Source organism: Felis catus, chromosome X (genome assembly GCF_018350175.1).
Source record: "Felis catus isolate Fca126 chromosome X, F.catus_Fca126_mat1.0, whole genome shotgun sequence".
In the NCBI taxonomy this organism is placed as follows: Eukaryota; Metazoa; Chordata; class Mammalia; order Carnivora; family Felidae; genus Felis; species Felis catus.
Window position 1 is genome coordinate 66,072,467 of NC_058386.1, and position 18,771 is coordinate 66,091,237.

At 35.7% G+C, this 18,771-nt stretch overlaps 1 protein-coding gene across 5 annotated transcripts in view; it reads right to left on the bottom strand.

Moving 5' to 3' along the window:
- The window catches only part of BRWD3 (bromodomain and WD repeat domain containing 3), a 238,400-nt gene that overhangs the window by 168,975 nt on the left and 50,654 nt on the right, over positions 1–18,771 (bottom strand). For all 5 annotated transcript variants that reach the window (XM_045051272.1, XM_045051273.1, XM_011291814.4 and 2 more), the window contains exon 7: positions 797–957. In XM_045051272.1, the coding sequence (XP_044907207.1) occupies positions 797–957 (161 nt within the window). The remainder of the gene's footprint in view (positions 1–796; positions 958–18,771) is intronic.

Below are 18,771 nucleotides of genomic sequence, written 5' to 3' on the forward strand. Positions count from 1 at the left end.
AAATGCTAAGTGATAGAAGTCAGAGAAAGATAAATACCATATGATTTCACTCATACGTGGAATTTAAGAAACAGAACAAATGAGCAAAGGGTAAAAAAGAAAGAGGGAGGCAAAACAGGAAAAAGACTCAACTATGTAGAACAAACTGATGATTAATAGAGGGAAGGCCAGTTGGGGGAATAGGTAAAATAGGTAATGGGAATTAAGGAGAACACTTGTGGTGATGAATGCCATGTATTATAAGGAAGTGTCGAACCCAAAACTAGTATTACACTGTATGTTAACTAACTGAAATTTAAATAAAAGCTTAAAAAAAAAATTTAAAAAATAATTAGTACTAAAACAAAAGAAAGATATACACAATAACTAATCTTGGCTACTAACTGTGTAGTATAATTATTCAACTATATGAATGATGTAATCATTTTAATTAAGCAGAATGGACACCAACTACACCAAGTGACAAATGGAAAATGCATTTTAATAAATGTTTGCTAAAATGAAAGGAAATGAAACTGAGTAGATAAAATTGTTTCACATAAATTAACCATCTCTATGTATATAAGGCCTTAAGATTTCATTGTTTTTAATTACATTTCCCAAAACATAGAGGACATTATAGTTTACTCATTATTTAAATAGAATGAGAAAAGACTTTCAATTTCTATTCATCTTTTCCTGCATTCATGTGTCTAAGAAGGATGAATTGCTTACAAGTATAATTCAGTGCCATGAAGCCTACCTTTAATTGTTGTAAATCTCTATTATGATTTAGTATCATAAATTTTAAACTCACTGTAAAAATTCTTCTCCCACTTCGGTCAAATGCTACACAGTAGACAGATGATAAGTGCCCCAGAATTCTCTTATGCATCTTAATGTGCTGGTAAGCAGATGAAGGGAAGATATGGCTGAAGCGACTGCATCCAGTTAATTGCCTGGCAGAGGTGATATTCACTGAAAAACATAAAATAGGAGACTCCTTCTTAAAATCTAAAAGCAAAACCTACATCATGAAGTCAAATCATAAAAATTAAGATGAGGTAAAACAGGGTATATACACCACAGCCATTTTACCCTGTGAGAAGTCTAAATTCCATTACACATTTCATGATTTTATGAACTCAAGTTTACTAACACAAAGCACTAAGAATACTCTTCTTTTAAATCCCACAAGTCTGATTTTCTGTTTGCCGTACTCTCATTTCCCAGGTACATTCTTGTTTTGCCTTTCTTGGTAAACTACAGTCAAAGACACTGTCACTCTAAGTATATGGGTAAATCTTACTATAACATGAAGGAATTTTATAGTAAAGACTATATTTGGTTAAGTAAAATACACCTTAAAAATTACATAGGGAGGGGCGCCTGGGTGGCTCAGTCGGTTAAGCATCTGACTTCAGCTCAGGTCATGATCTCACAGTCCATGAGTTCGAGCCCCGCATCAGGCTCTGTGCTGACAGCTCAGAGCCTGGAGCCTGCTTCTGATTCTGTGTCTCCCTCTGTCTCTGCCTTTCCCCTGCTCATGTTCTGTCTCTCTCTGTCTCAAAAATAAATAAAAACATTAATTTCTTTTTTAAATAACATAGAGAATTTTATGAACTCCTGTCTTACCTCCTCAAATCCATTCACTCCATATGAAGCTGTCTCTAATATTTCAACAGTAATAGATTTATACAGTGAAAAAAGAAAGGAAGCTATGATAACACGTTAAGTTTTCAGTAACAAACAATCTTTCCTAGGTTTCTCTATAGGTTCTCCACTTTTAGGCTCTCCCACTAGTTACCAATGAATTTTTGAAACTGCATCTCCTATAAGGTCAACTTACACCTGGCTTTTTGTTTGCCTTATTATTTATTTTCTTAAAAAACAGACAGAAGAAAGCATAAATCTGTCCAATTCTCCTCCAATGCCACCTAGATTCTTCTCACTTACCTAAAATGGAGATCTTAACCTCCATGTAAGTATTTACAAGCACCCACTTGCTCTGTGAAATTCCTCCAGTATTCCCTTATACACTGAAAATATTTAACATCCCATACATTATATTTTAATCAAATCATAAGATCTTCATAAGTGGAAAGCCACATTGAAGCAAGGTGACATTTCACCCTAGTGCATAAATAATATAGTACAAATGATAATAGCTTAATTTTGAAGCCAAGGCAAAATTAAGGCAAGAATGGATTTGTAGCTAGATTAATACAGTTAGAACCATGCCACCCCCCCCCCCCCACACACACACACACAAAATGAAACCTTTCCATATCCCAGTTTTGAAGAGCAATGGAGTCTTTTCTTAGGCAAAGGTAGATCTGCTGGCCATTTTAAACTGACAAAATGACAAAAAAACGAATGATGAATAGCAAAACCAATGAAACTTTGAATGTAAACCATAAGAACACAATAAAGATCTGAGTATTTATATAACACTGTGAGATGTTAAGTACATAATGGTAGAAAACTTGTAAGCAACACTACCAGCCAAGAGGATTTCTTTTTGGCAGCTGCTCCCCATCCCAACCTCTAGAAATTTTCACAACTCTAAGGTGGAAAGAGAAGACACCATAACTTTGGGACTTAGTAATCTTCCTTCTCCAATCAAACATTTCTTACTGCTTAGTTCCCTGAAACAATCAATCATCACTTCTGCTTTGCTTTTTTCTATCCATACTTTGCAAGTAGATAGAAGAAAAGTTGTGTTACTTAAGGCAGGGTTTCTCAGCCTTAGAAATAATGGCACTTTGGGCCTGATAACTCTTCAGTGTATGGGGCTGTTTATTAAAGAGTATTTAGCAGCATCCCTGGACTCTACCCACTAGATGTTCATAAAAACCACCATGAAGCCGTGACAAGGAAAAATATCTCCAGACATTGCCAAATGTCTCCTGGTGGTAATAAACAAAAACAAAACTAAAAAAAAAAAAAAAAAAAAAAAAAAACTGCCCCCAGTTAGAAACCACTGCTTAAAGGATAAAAACAAAAAACAACATCAATAGGAAGAAAAATAATCAGAAGAGCAACTCTGAGAAGAAAAGCAGAGACATAAAGAAAACAAATAATCAACAACAGAGAGAGGTAATAGCTACCAGAAATCCAGTCATTCATCTAACAAATATCTGACTTTTTCGAAGGCCAAAGGAACACAACTAAGCATATAAACAAAATATTTTTTTGAATATTTATTTATTTTTTGGGAGAGCACAAGTGGGGAAGGGGCAGAGAGAGGGGGACAGAGGATGGGAAGCAAACTCTGTGTTGATAGCAGGGAGCCCGATTTGGGACTCAAAACTCAGGAGATCATGACCTGAGCCAAAGTCAGAAGCTCAACCAACTCAGTCACCCAGGTGCCCAATATTCTTCATCCCAAAAAGACCCCATTAATATTCTCAGGCCAAAACTGTTAAATCAGGAACAATGACTAAAAACTTCATGCATTTTTATAGTGTATACAAATTAGCTTTTACTTTTTAACACTCCTTTAGAAAAAAAAATAATAATTCATTAAAAAGAAAAATGGAAAATATTTGCAACATATATGACATAATCTTAATATTTTAAAACACATATTAATCTAACCATCTATAAGAACACCACTAAGATCTAATAGATTAGTGGATAAAAAAAATTAACAGATAAGTCACAATATAGGAAATACAAATAAAGGAAGTCACAAAAACATTTAACTATTTTGCCAACTATCAAAAGAAATTTAAATGAGAATGATGAAATACAATACTATACCTAATAAATTAGCATCTTAAAAATTCTAAAACTTAATGCCAGCAATTACTACCTGAAACTGGTGTACACCTACATTTCTAGATGCACCATAAAGTGACATGATCCATTTGGAAAATACTTTTGGCAATATACTTCAAGAGGCATGAGAATATACACACCCACTGCTCAACCCCTGAGAATCTATTCTAGTGACATAACTGTTTAGCAAAAATGGGTTACATGTACAAAATGCTTTCATAATACCAAAGAATGATAAATAACCTAAATCCAACAACAGGGGAATGGTAAATTAAGTTACAGAATATGTGATGGACTATTCTATAGGAATTAAAATACAAATATTATAGCACTGTGGAAAAACTTAGTAACTACAAAGCAAAAAACATAAAATACAACCTTGCAAGTATACTATGATTTAAATTATGGAAAAAATGCATACATATATAATAAAGACTAAGAAGAAACAAGAGAAATGGAACCAACTGCTTTGTGATCAAAGTATAGGCGATTTTTTTTTTAAATTTCACTTAATACATTTTTATCTTAAATACAATTTTTCTATTAGGTTCTTCTTAGTTATCACTAATAGCTATTCAAAAAAATTCTAATATAAGGTACGTTGAATATCTGACAGAAGCAGCATCAAATATTCCTTCTTTCCGATCTCAGGGATTTTTTGTTTTTTCACCTAGCACCTGAAATGGTAACATTCATACCTTTTTTTCAGTCATTTGATATCAACAGGCCTTAGGCTCTATACATTAAGGAGTCCTGTCAACACTCTTTTGCATGCATTGTCCATTTTGCCACTATTTTTCAGTATTACTGCTTTTTGCTTTTCTTATCTATTTACAGAGTACTTTATCAGGAACATTTTTGTCAATTGTTAATAGCTGATACCTGGCTATAAAGATACAATTGAGTTCACTTTTGACCAACCCTTGAGTATTCTACCAGGAAGAAGTAGATCTCACTCTTCTAGCATGAATGTTACATAGCTCTTTTAAGGGAGGGAAATACTCAAAGTCATTATTCTTTTTCTCAGAAGTGACAATAAAATAGACACACATACACAAACACAATTATCACTGTGATGTATCTGAATGTCTCTATCAAACGTACTACTTGAGTGAATTATTTTTCTATTTTAAGTATAATGCAAGTTGGAAGATGAACAATTTAAATTTCTTTCACCTTAAAGTAAAATGAGGTATTCATGAGAAACCTACAAATAAATAAAAAATTCCCACAATCCTACGCCAAAATATCCACTATAATGCCATTATTGCATTCTCACTATTAAGCCTTCTAAAATCTATAGTACTTCAAAGGCATGTAAATAAGTTTTAGTATCTACAACTAATTACCTTGATTAATTACTTACTTAAGTTTTCAAAAACACTATAAAGGTTATGTTATTTCAGCCTCTATTTACTAAGGAATTTAGCTCCATATAGTCACAAAAGTGAAATGGCAAAAACAATAGTTGAAACTGGGCGAGCAATCAACATAATTTTAGTCAGAACAAAATTCCTGCTTTTCCATCAACAGTTGTTAAGGATTTGGCAACTTTAGAGAAATAATACCCTATGCTCTATAGTTGTGACTCCTTTCTATCTAGGGACCTGGCGTAGTTATGGTCAAGTCCAAACAATCAACTATAGAGCATTTTCTCTTGAGCAGTGATGTGAACATGCCAACTTTGTCTTGAAATATTTTAAGAAGCATCCTTTTCAGACAAAAATCCTTGATGCCACATTTCTTTGTATTGACAAACTCAACTAGTAGATAAATTACTCAAATGTGTATATGTATAAAATGTATTTAAATATAAAATAATCTATTCAGAATCCATGTTTGTTTTTTTCTTTAAAATTTTGTAAGATAGATATCTAAATGTTCTCTACCAAGAGATAAGATATATGAACTAACTCAGTGACAGAGCAAAATGCTCTTGAAGATTCAAGTAAAAACAGGATAAAACTGTATTTTATAAATTTATTAAGTCATAGAGATCAGTGAACAGCTATTAATGGAATAATTGTTTTTTCATTAAAACCTACGTTTGTTGACCACCTACTATGAGCTAAGCACTATGACAGACACTGGAAATACACCTTATAAACAAATCAAACAAGACCCTCATCCTCATGGAATTTACATTCCACTGAACAAAGCTTTCATTATTCATTTGCCCAATTTCATGAGTGAATAAGACACTTTAATGAGGAAAATTATCTAAATTATTAAATTTATAAGGTATAATATATATTATATAACATATAATATATATTAAAAATATATACAGCTTTAGAAATGTATTTTTCTAATAAGCTCTACAAGTGATGCTGATACTATGTCAAGTTTGGGAACTACTAATTCTAGTCCAATCTCCCTCCTCCCAAAATTATCTTTTCTATAACATTATCTGGCAGATGGCCATTTAGTCTCTGCCTAAACACTTCTGGTAAAGAGAAGATTATTATTTCTTAATATAATGGCCAATTCATATGTTAAGCTACTCTAATTTTGGGAGACTCTACCTTTAATTGAACTCAATCTCTTTCCCTGTAACTTCTACAATCATACAGCCTCTGCCCTTGGGAGCTACACTGGGGGAAAAAAAAAAAAAAAGAAACAGTCAAATCCCTTTGTCACATGGTAACCCATGAAATATTTTTAAATAGCTGTTACCTGGGGTGCCTGGGTGGCTCAGTCAGTTAAGCATTTGATTCTTGGTTTCAGCTCAGGTCATGATCTCATGGTTCGTGGGTTTGAGCTCCACATCGGGCTCTGCACTGACAGTGTGCAGCCTGTTTGGGATTCTCTCTCTCTCTCTCTCTCTCTCTCTCTCTCTCTCTCTCTCTCCCCCCATCCCCTGCTCATGCTGTCTCTCTCAAAATAAATAAAATAAAATAAAATAAAAACTTAAAAAAAAAAAGAAAGTAGCTATCACTTGTGCCTTAAATCTTCTCTCAATATATGAGGTTCCTTCTACATTACTCACAGCCATAGTTTACAAACACCTGTCTTTCCTATCATCCCCTATAGAAAAACACTCTTTCACCCTAAACACAACTGTGGTTGCTTTTTTCTATGATGTCTCTAGTTCATCAATGTCTCAGCCTCTTAAAATAACAAGAATTCTGCAGAATATTCCAGTGGTTTAATCAGCACAGAGTGGATTACTTCCAACCACATTTCTATGAATGCAATTTAGGATTGCAAAGACTACCTCAGTTTTCTAAAACAGCTGCTTTATACATCTTTTGGTTAAAGAGGAAATAAAGCTAGTTTGACATTTTTTTAAATAAGCATTAAGTTCTTAGTGATCACCTCTTTCTTTTCTAAGAGTACACAAACCACTTGTTCAATAACCTGTCTAAAATTTTGCCTAGGGTTAAATTCACCAATCTATAATTCCTAGAATTTATCATTTTTTCCCCTTTGATATATTTGTCCATTGTGTCATTTCCATTTCTCCTGCCCACTCTGATTTCAAGCAAATACCTGCCAGGGAAAATTATTTCAGTATACCAGGATTTAATTCATTTAGGCTTCTTAAAGCAGATAGGTACTCATATATCTTGGGTTTTCTTTTCTTTAACCATGCTCGATCTACCCTTTTTTACAGTTTAGAGATCACTCTCTTTGATAATGGAAAATATGGTTATCCCCAGCTCTTACATTTTACTTATCAATGCATACCATCTATTCCCTTTTGATAAATTTATAGATTCTTTCTCTAAATGCTAATTGGGACTTTAAAGGTGTTTTGGAGTAATCCTATATAGGTTGAACTGAAAGAAATTGTTGATAATTGACTATTTTCTATACAAAAAATAGTGATTTTAAATTTAGGCTCAATATAATAGCTATAATGGAAGTGGTGGGATTGGCAGACATCAAGGATTAGTCTGATCTAGGTATCCTGCTTCTTTACTTCTCCAGTAGGAAAGCATCATCAATATTGTCAGGTCTATAGTATAATCCCTTATCCATTTATCACTACTTTTATCTGTACTCATTGTTTCTCACAGTATAGCCACATTTATACCATTTCAAGTTTGTATCTCTTGATGTAAAAGTTTCTAGTTCACTTTGTTGCATTGTAAGTAATATTTATAAATATTCTACCCAACCTAATGTTTTCTCTTGTGAATTACTGGTCACTTCCTCCTTTGCGGATCTTTTCCCTATGTTATAGCCACTGTATTTCATCATATATTTTTTTTTCAACGTTTATTTATTTTTGGGACAGAGAGAGACAGAGCATGAACGGGGGAGGGGCAGAGAGAGAGGGAGACACAGAATTGGAAACAGGCTCCAGGCTCTGAGCCATCAGCCCAGAGCCTGACGCGGGGCTCGAACTCACGGACCGCGAGATCGTGACCTGGCTGAAGTCGGACGCTTAACCAACTGCGCCACCCAGGTGCCCCGTCATCATATATTTTTTTTTAAAACTGGGTATTTTTATGAGTGTCCCTAACAAAAATAAAAATTAACTTAATTCAGTTTAATTTCATTTACTTCCTCAACATCAATTAGAAGTGCCAGTGAACAGTAAAAGGGAGAGAATATGAGGTCACAGTCATCACATAAGCCTCAAATTTTATCAAGAACATATTAAAGAATTAATTAAAACCAAATAAAATTCATATAAAAGTTCTCCTGAAATTGGTCATTTTTTCTACTAATATTTTAAATGCTGTCTCTGTCTTTCTCAAAGCAAATAAAATTTTAAAAAGACTTTAAAAAATAAGAAAATAAAACTAAAATATAAAATGTAAATAAAAAATAAAATAGCTATCACTTGTGCCTTAAATCTTGTGCCTTTAGGGGGGCGCCTGGGTGGCTCAGTCGGTTAAGCGTCTGACTTTGGCTCAGGCCATGATCTCGCAGTTCGTGAGTTCGAGCCCTGTGTCGGGCTCTGTGCTGACAGCTCAGAGCCTGGAGCCTGCTTCGGATTCTGTGTCTCCCTCTCCTTCTGCCCCTCCCCTGTTCATGCTCTGTCTCCCTCTGTCTCTCAATAATAAATAAACATTAAAAAAAATTAAATCTTGTGCCTTTAGAAATTAAGAATACTGAATGTTCTTAGAAAAAAGCACAGTAAAATGTCATAATTTGAAGTATATGATATTCTAGTATATACTGGATATTAAAACATCATTTCACATACCCAAATTCTATTTCTTTCACAATTATAATATGGAATACTATAACCCAAATTAATAGAGTTTGAACCAGAATGACTTTTTTTCATGTATTCCTCAGTAACAGCTTTGCCATCCTAATTCTGCGGCATCCTGAATTAACTATAAGGACATGCTTCTTATGTTAATCAATACTTCATTGTTCTCCACATTCAAAATCCATCCTGTAATTTTATAGGAAAAAAAAACTGCCAAAAACTTGTTAAAATCCTGAGTGTGTCCATTTTAGAACATTTGTTGCATGTGGCACAAAATATACTATTTATATTATCTTGACTTAAAGCTTTGTACTAGAATCTCACATATTAAATGGTAATGAAAAACCCTAAAAAGCAATACAGGACACAATAACAAGAACATTTAATAACAATAAATGAAAATCAAGGATTTATTACAGGGTTGTTATACTAAGAAAACTTTGTGAGTACATGGGTTTTTTCCTACAATGGTCAAGAACACAAGATAACAAGAGAAAAGAGTCTCTTATCCTAAATTCAGTCAATCATATCAAAACACCTAGGTCAGTAAGCAAGAAGAAATAGAAGGATCACTGCAAATGTATACCTTCAGTGAAAAACACCTCAAACCACATTCTCTTCTATCAACTCCATATATGAAACACAGAACATTAGACCAAAAAAGATCAGGAAGCCTATGCTGAAACATACTGAAAGAATTATATAACAAGTAGGACAAATTGTAAAGTAATAAATAATTTAAAATCTGAGAAAGTGGAAAAGTAGTAATAAAGTATAAAATATTTATTTTACACTAAATTTAAGGTTTTATATTTTATATACTTCATAAAGGAAATTTTACTTAGATTTCTAAATTATTTCAAACGATCTATTTTATCACATAATCTATTCAAAAATGATTCCATTTTAGAAATAAAATGAGTGTTTCTTATAGAATCTCATTTTACACGTGCTTTATTGCTAGGACACAACTATCAATAGCAAAAATCCAAATTTAAAATGCATTAAGGGAGTGAGAGGAATTAAGATGGAAGAGAAGTCGGAGGACCCTGGGCTTTCCTCGTCCCTCAAACATACTGAGGTCAGATCACTTGGAACACCCAGGAAATAGATCTGCAGTGTGGCAGAAGGATCTCCACAATTGGAGGGAGACAGCTTGGCAGGTGCAATGTGCATGGGAGTGAATTGGGGGAGACAGACAGTGTGGCAGAGGGGAGACAACTCTTTCTGTGGAAAGACAGAAAGAAAGAGGGGTTGAGAAAGTTCAGCACTGAGTTAGCACATGATGAAAGCCTCTCTAGACCATGGACTGGAGAGCAAGAATTACTGAGTGTCCCAGTTTTTTTTTCTTCCAAACAGCATTTGGAGCTCAAACTCTGAGGTTGTAGAAGTGCATGACAATCTCCAGAGTGGAGCTGTGGCATGTGCTTCTGGGGAGGAGGGAGCTGACCACAGAGTGCACAGGGTGGTGTAGAGATCTCCAAGACACATTGGGAGAGAACATTCACTTCCTGGAGATTGTTTGGAAGAGGGTTTACTGCCTCCCCAAGGAAAAAGGACCCTGAAGGTGCCACCCAAAGGCCTTTCATCAGCAGGGTGGAGAGGCTCTATTCCAGAGGACAAGACCAATCTGAATGGTGCCAGGTCCTTTAAGAATCCCAGCCAAGCGCCAAAGAAAAAACACAGGAGAATTATGGCACAGGGTGAGCTGACTGCCCTTGCTATTCCTTGAGAGCTGCCTGAACAGTGTGGGCTGTGAGGTACCATGTCTGGGGACAAAAGATTTGGGTAGCTCCATTTTCTCCCAACAACAAGGTGGGACTTCAGAAAGCAACACAGAGGCCTCCAGGGGAGGCAGACACACTTACACCAAACCCCACCATCCCATGCCTGGGAACTGTCTGTTTACTGGCACAAGAATGACTCTGAGCCAACACAGTGGACTTCTCTCTCTCAAAAGACCAGCACACCCAGCACCCCCCATGTACCAAGAGCACTGAAAATCAAATGCTTCAAAACAACACCTGCAGTTCTTTTTACTCGTTTACTTTCTTCTTTTTTCATTTGTAATCAGGCTCATAGTTTCTTCTTGTTTTTTTCATTTCCTTTTCTCATTTTTTTGAATCAGTCATTTTTATTCTTTTCTTTTTCCTTCTCTTTTTTCTTTTCTTATTTTTTCTCTTATTTTTCTTTTCATTTTCATTGGAATCATCCTAGAGTTTTTTGATTCTCTGGGGGGGGATTTTGTTCCCTTTTCTTTTCTCTTTTTATTAGGATCAGGCTTTTCCCAACTCCTTTTTTTCCAGGATTACCTTAACAAACAAATCAAAGCACACTTAGTTAAAGGTCCAAACACACCACTGCAAGCAAGGATGAGCTCTGCAGAGGACTAACCAGTGAGAAAGAGTAGCCAAAATGCAACAGCAGAGTGCACAAAGCATACATCAGAAACACTTCCTGAAAGGCCAGGACCTAGACAGTGTATGACCCCTTTTTGATATAGCAGTACACTCAGGTGATGGAAACACAAAAAGCTTTTAAAACATGCAAACAACAAAAACTTACTCAAAATGACAAGATGAAGGAATTCTTCCCAAAAGAAGGGTCAAGAAGAAATCACAGCCAGGGACTTGCTCAAAATAGATATAAGCAATATATCTGAACAATAATTTAAAACAACAATCATAAGACTACTAGGTGGGCTTGAAAAAAAAGCATAGAAGACACCAGAGAAATCCTGCTGCAGAGATGAAAGACCTCAGAACTAGTCAGAATGAATTTAAAAATACTATAACTGAGATGAAAAACAAACTGGAAACAGTGACAATGAGGACTGAAGAAGCAAAGGAGCGTATAGGTGATACAGAAGATAAAATTTGTAAAACAATGAAGGTGAAATAAATAGGGACATAAATTATTAGATCATAATGGGAGGCTTGGGGAACTAAGTGATTCCATGAAACAAAACAATATCTGTATCAAAGGAGGCCCAGAAGAAGAAAAGCTTGAAAAAGGGGAAGAAGGTTTATTTGAACAAATTATAGATGAGAATGTCCCTGATCTGGGGAAGCAAACAAGCATTCAAGTCCAAGGAGCACAGAAAACTACCCTCAAAATCAACAAAAACAGGTAAACACCATGATATATCACAGTAAAACTTGTAAAACATGAAGAGAGAATTCTGAAAGTAGCTAGGGACAAAAGGGCCTTAACCTACAAGGGTAGACACATAAGGTTAGCAGCACACCTGTCCACTGAAACTTGGCAGGCCAGAAAGGAGTGGCAGGAAATATTCCATGTGCTGAATGGGAAACATATGCAGCCAAGAATTATTTATCCAGCAAGGTTGTCATTAAGAATAGAAGGAAAGATAAAGAGTTTCCCAAACAAAAACTAAAGGAGTTTGTCACCACATAACCATCCCTGCAAGAAATATTAAGGGGGATTATCTGAGTGGAGGAAAAAAAAGAAGATCAAAGCAATAAAGACAACAAAGCACTAGAGAACATAACCAGAAACACCAACACTACATATAATGTAATGGCACTAAATACATACCTTTCAATAACCACTCTGAAGGTAAATGGACTAAATGCTCCAATGAAAAGGCACAAGATATCAGAATGAATAAAAAAAATAAAGATCCATCTACATGCTGCCTATAAGAGACTCATTAGACCTTAAAATATCTGCAGATTGAAAGTGAGGGGATAGAGAACCATCTATCATGCTAACAGAAATCAAAAGAAAGTAGGAGAAGCTATACTTATAACAGACAAACTAGATTTTAAAACAAAAACCTTAACAAGAGATGAAAAAGGGCATTATATCATAATTAAGGGGTCCATCCACCAAGATCTAACAATTATAAATATTTAGGCCCCCAACTTGGAACCCCCAAATATATACATCAAATAATAACAAAAAGAAAGATGGGACACCTGAGTGGCTCAGTTGGTTAAGCGTCCAACTTCAGCTCAGGTCATGATCTCACGGTTCACAAGTTCAAGCCCTGCATCGGGCTCTGTACTGACAGTTCAGAGCCTGGAGCCTGCTTCAGATTATGTGTCTCCCTCTCTCTCTGCCCCTCCCCTGCTTGTACTCTGTGTCTTTCTCTATCAAAAATAAATAAAATATTAGAAAGAAACTCACTGATAATAATACCATAAGAGTAGGAGACTTTAATATCCCACTGACAACAATGGACAGATCATCTAAGCAGAAACTCAATAAGAAACAATGGCTCTGAATGACATATAACACACTGGACTACATGGACTTAACAGACATATTCAGAACATTCATTCCAAAGCAGCAGAATACACATTCCTCTCCAGTGCACATGGAACACTATCCAAAATAGATCACATACTGGGTCACAAATCAGCCCTCAATAGGTACAAAAAGATCGAGATGATACCATGCATATTTTCAGATCACAATACTATAAATCTTGAAATCAACAACAAGAAAACATTTGGAAAGCTCTCAAATACATAGAAGTTAAAGAACATCCTACTAAAGAATGAATGGGCTAACCAGGAAATTAAAGAAGAAATAAAAAATGCATGTTAGCAAATGAAAATGAAGACATGACAGTCCAAACCCTTTGGGATGCAGCAAAGGCAATTCTGAGAGAAAAGTACATTGCAATTCAAGCCTATCTCAAGAAGAAAGAAAGGTGGCAAATACACAACTTAACCTTACACCTAAAAGAGCTAGAAAAAAGGAGCAAATAAAGCCTAACACCAGCAGAAGAAGGAATAAATAAATGATATAGAAACAAACAACAACAAAAAATAAATAAATAAATAAAAAACAGCAGAACAATGAAACTAAATGTTGGTTCTTTTAAAGAATAAACAAAATTGATAATCCCCTACCCAGACTTAACAAAAGAGAGAGGACCCAAATAGGTAAAATCACGAATGAAATAGGAGGAATACCAAACAACCCAGAACTACAAACAATTTTAACACAATACTATGAAAAATTATATGCCAACAAACTGGGCAATCTGGAAGCAATGGACAAATTCCTAGACACTCACACACTGCCAAAACTGAAACAGGAAGAAATAGAAAATTTCAACAGGCCCATAACTAGCAAAGTAATTAAATAAAAAGCTATCAAAAACAGGACAACAAACAGGACTACAGGGCCAGATGACATCCCAGGGGAACTCTACCAGACATTTAAAGAAGAATTAATACTACTTTTCTCATACTGTTCCAAAAAATAGAAATGGAAGGAAAGCTTCCAATCTCATTCTATGAATCCAAAATTACCTTAATTCAAAAACCAAAGACCCCAATAAAAAGGAGAAGTGAAGGCCAAAATCCCTGAAGAACCTGGATGTAAAAATCCTCAACAAGATACTACCTATCAAATTCTATAATACATTAAAATAATTATTTATGATGATCAAGTGGGATTTATTCCTGGGCTGCAGGGCTGGTTCAATAATCACAAATCAATCAGTGTGATAAACCACATTAATAAAATAAAGGATAAGAACCATATGATCCTCTCAATCAATGTAGAAAAAGTATTTGACAAAATACAGCATGCTTTCTTGATAAAACCTTTCAAGAAACTAGGGAGAGAAGGAACATACCTCAACAACATAAAGCCCATATCTGAAAGGCCCACAGCTAACATCATCTTCAAATTGGAAAAAGTGAGAATTTTCCCCCTAAGGTCAGGAACACAGAAGGCATGTGGACTATCACCACTGTTGTTCAACACAGTCCCGGAAGTCCTAGTGTCAGCAAACAGAAAACAAAAAGAAATAAAAGGCATCCAAACTGGCAAAGGAGAACTCAAACTTTCACTCTTCGCAGATGACATGATAGTCTACATGGAAAACCCAAAAGACTCCACCAAGAAACTGCTAAAACTGATGCATGATTTCAGCAAAGTCACAGGATAAAAAATCAACCGGTGGAAATTGGCTGCATTTCCATACACCAATAACGGAGCAACAGAAAGAGAAATCAAGGAATGGATCCAATTTACAATTGCACCAAAACCCATAAGATACATAGGAATAAACCTAGCTAAAGAGGTAAAAGATCTGTACACTGAAAATGATAGAACTTATGAAAGAAATTGAGAAAGACACTCAGAAATGGAAAAACATCCCATATCATGGATTGAAAAAGAAAATATTGTTAAAATGTTGATACTACCCAAAGCAATCTACATATTCAATGCAATCCCAATCAAACTAACACTGGCATACTCCACAGAGCTAGAACAAACAATTCTAAAATTTGTATGGAACCAGAAAAGTCCCCAAATAGCCAAGGCAATGTTGAAAAAGAAAACCAAAGATGGAGGCATCACAATTCTAGACTTCGAACTGTATTACAAAGCTGTAATCATCAAGACAGTATGGTACTAGCACAAAAACAGATGCATAGATCAAAGGAACAGAACAGAAAACCTAGAAAGGGACCCACAAATGTATGGCCACCTAATCTTTGACAAAGCAAGAAAGAATATCCCCTGGAAAAAAAGACAGTCTCATCAACAAATGGTGTTGGAAAAACTGGACAGCAACATGCAGAGGAATGAAACTGGACTACTTTCTTAAACCATACACAAAATAAACTCAAAATGAATGAAAGACCTCAATGTGAGACAGGAAACCATCAAAATTCTAGAAGAGAAAACAGTCAGCAACCTCTTTAACCTCAGCCTCAGAAATTTCTTACTAGACATGTCTCCAGAGGCGAGGGAAACAAAAGCAAAACTGAACCACTGGATGTCATCAAGATAAAAAGCTTCTGCACAGTGAAGGAAACAATCAACAAAATTAAAAGGCAACTGATGGAATGGGAGAAGGTATCTGCAAATAACATATTGGATAAACGGTTGGTATCCAGAATCTATAAAGAACTTGTTAAACTCAACACCCAAAAAACAATCCAGTTAAGAAATGGGCAGAAGACATGAATAGACACTTTTCCAAAACAGACATCAGGATGTCTAACAGACACATGAAAAAGATGCTTAACATCACTGATCATCAGAGAAATACAAATCAAAACCACAATGAGATACCACCTCATATCTGTCAGAAGAGCTAAAATTAACAACTCTGGAAACAACAGATGTCGGCGAGGATGCAGAGAAAGGGGAACGCTTTTGAACTGCTGGTGGGAATGCAAACTGTTGCATCCACTCTGGAAAAAAGTATGGAGGTTCCTCAAAACAACAATAAAAGTACCCTATGACCCGCAATTATACTACTAGGTATTTATCCAAAGGATACAAAAATGCTGAGTGGAAGGGGCACATGTACCCCAATGTTTAGAGCAGTGCTATCAACAATAGCCAAATTATGAAAAGAGCCCAAATGTTCATCAACCGATGAGTGGATAAAGATGTGGTATATATACACAATGAAATACTACTCAGCAATTAAAAAGAATGAAATCTTAACATCTGCAACAACATGGATCGAACTAGACACAGTGTATTAAGCTAAGTGAAATAAGTCAGCTGGAGAAAGACAAGTATCATATGGTCTTACTCATAGCTAGAATTTAAGAAACACAACAGGTGAACACAGGGGAAGGAAAGGAAAAATAAGATAAAATCAGAGAGGGAGGCAAACCATAAAAGACTCTTAAATACAGAGAACAAAGGAGGGTTGCTGCAGGGGAGGTGGGTAGTGGGATGGGTTAAATGGGTGATGGGAATCAAAGATGGCACTTGTTGGGATGAGCACTGGGTGTTATATGTAAGTGATGAATACAACACTACACTGTATGTTAACTAACTTTAATTTAATTAATTTAAAACACACACAGACACAAAAATAAAGTTCATTATTGGAGTGATATCAGCATCATGTCAGATTGTTACACTTTTCTCTCCATTTTTGTTACCTGATTAGACATTCATAGCAGAATAAACGTGTTTCTACATACCACACCAGAATATCAGGAAGTTTCTACCCACCTATGCATCCAAAAGTGGGTAGACAGGGCTTTGGTGGTGGCTGTAATCCAAGGGATTGGACTAGAATGTCCCACCCCAACTCATGGTGATCATAGGATAAAAGGAAACCTGGAGAGTGCAAAAGTGAGTGGATACCCACAAGCAATAGAGAATTTGTGGGGTCCAGCCTGCATAAAGGGAGAATCTGGCATGCTATCAGAATGGAATAGAGATTAATTTGAACAAAGGAGATGGACAAACTTGCCAAAGGAGCACTGCTTCCCTGGATGATATTGCAAGGTGCTGATATTTTGGCAGCTGCAGGAGCACCCTAAAGTAGAAGAGGTGGAAAGCCACAACCACTCTCACAGATAGGTAGAAATCAAAAGTGGTAAGTGACTTCCCAGCTGATGAAAATGTGCAGGCTGCAACTGAACCAGATTTTGAAGGACCGACATCCTTGACTGGGGGCGTGGGGGAGCGGAATAGGGGAAAAGCTAATAAGAATATCAAAGAGCATCAACAGCACAAATTTCATACTGTTTGCTTCAGAACATCAGCAGGTCTACCCACAGATCTCTGGGAGTGCTCCACTTAGAGGATCCTTCTCCTGGCCAACTGTTGGCACCCTTGAATTCCCAGATGTTAAGCCCATACCACACTCCACTCTCAGGTCCTTGTGCATCTTCCCAGCACACCTGAGAGAACCAATTCCAAAAGGAAAAACCATACTCTCGAGTTACTGTGCCATGCCACATTCTGGAATACAAAATAAAGGGTTCTAATAGCCAGGCTGTTGAATTCTAAGAATCAAAGAAGGGGGCATCTGAGTGGCTCAGTCGGTCAAGTGTCTGACTCTTGATTTTGGTTCAGGTCATGATTTCACAGTTCATGAGATCGAGCCCCATATGGGGCTCTTCACTGACAGTGCAGAGTCTGCTTGGGATTCTCTCCCTCTCTCTCTGCCTTCCCCATTCATGCTCTCTCTCAAAATAAATAAATATTAAAAAAAGAAAAAGCATCAAAGAAGACAAAGCCTTAATAAAAGGATTATCTGACACCTCACCTGTGAAAGCATGAGGCCATACCATCAAACACCATGGAAAATCAAGGAAATATAGTATCAAGAAAAGAAAATGATAATGCAACAACTGAACTCAAAGGCACAGAATATTGCAATCTCACTGATAAAGAATTCAAAATAGCTGTATGAACAGAATCAACAAAAAAACAAGATAACTCAGAAACACAATTCAATAAACTCGGGAATAAAATTAATAAAGAGAAGGAATTCTTTAACAAAAATTTGAAATTACAAAAAAGAACAAAACAGAAATTCTGAAGCTGCAGAACTCAATGAATGAGATAAAGAATGCAATAAAGGGCATTGGAAACAGGTCAGACCAAACAGAAGAAAGAATAAGTGATTTAGAGGATAGGAATATAGAAATAATCCAATAAGAGAGAAAACTTAAGAATTTAAAAGTGAAGACACTCTACAAGAGCTATCAGATTTTATCAGAAAATCAAATACCAAAATAACTGGTGTACCAAAAGGAGAAGAGAGGGAAAAGGGAGCAGAGTTTATTTGAACAATAATAGCTGAGAACTTCCTAATTCTAGGAAAGGACATAAACATACAAGTTCAAGAAACTAATAGAACGCCCTATTATATGGTGCAAAAAGACTTTTTACAAGACACATTATAATGAAAATATCACAAATCAATGATAGAGAAAGAATCTATAGGTAACAAGGGGGAAAAAAGTAAGTAACCTACAAAGATACTCTATTAGGTAATTACCATATTTCTCAGCAGAAAATCTACAGGCCAGAAGAATACAAAATGTCATATTCAAAGTGTTGAAATATGAAAACTGCCAGCC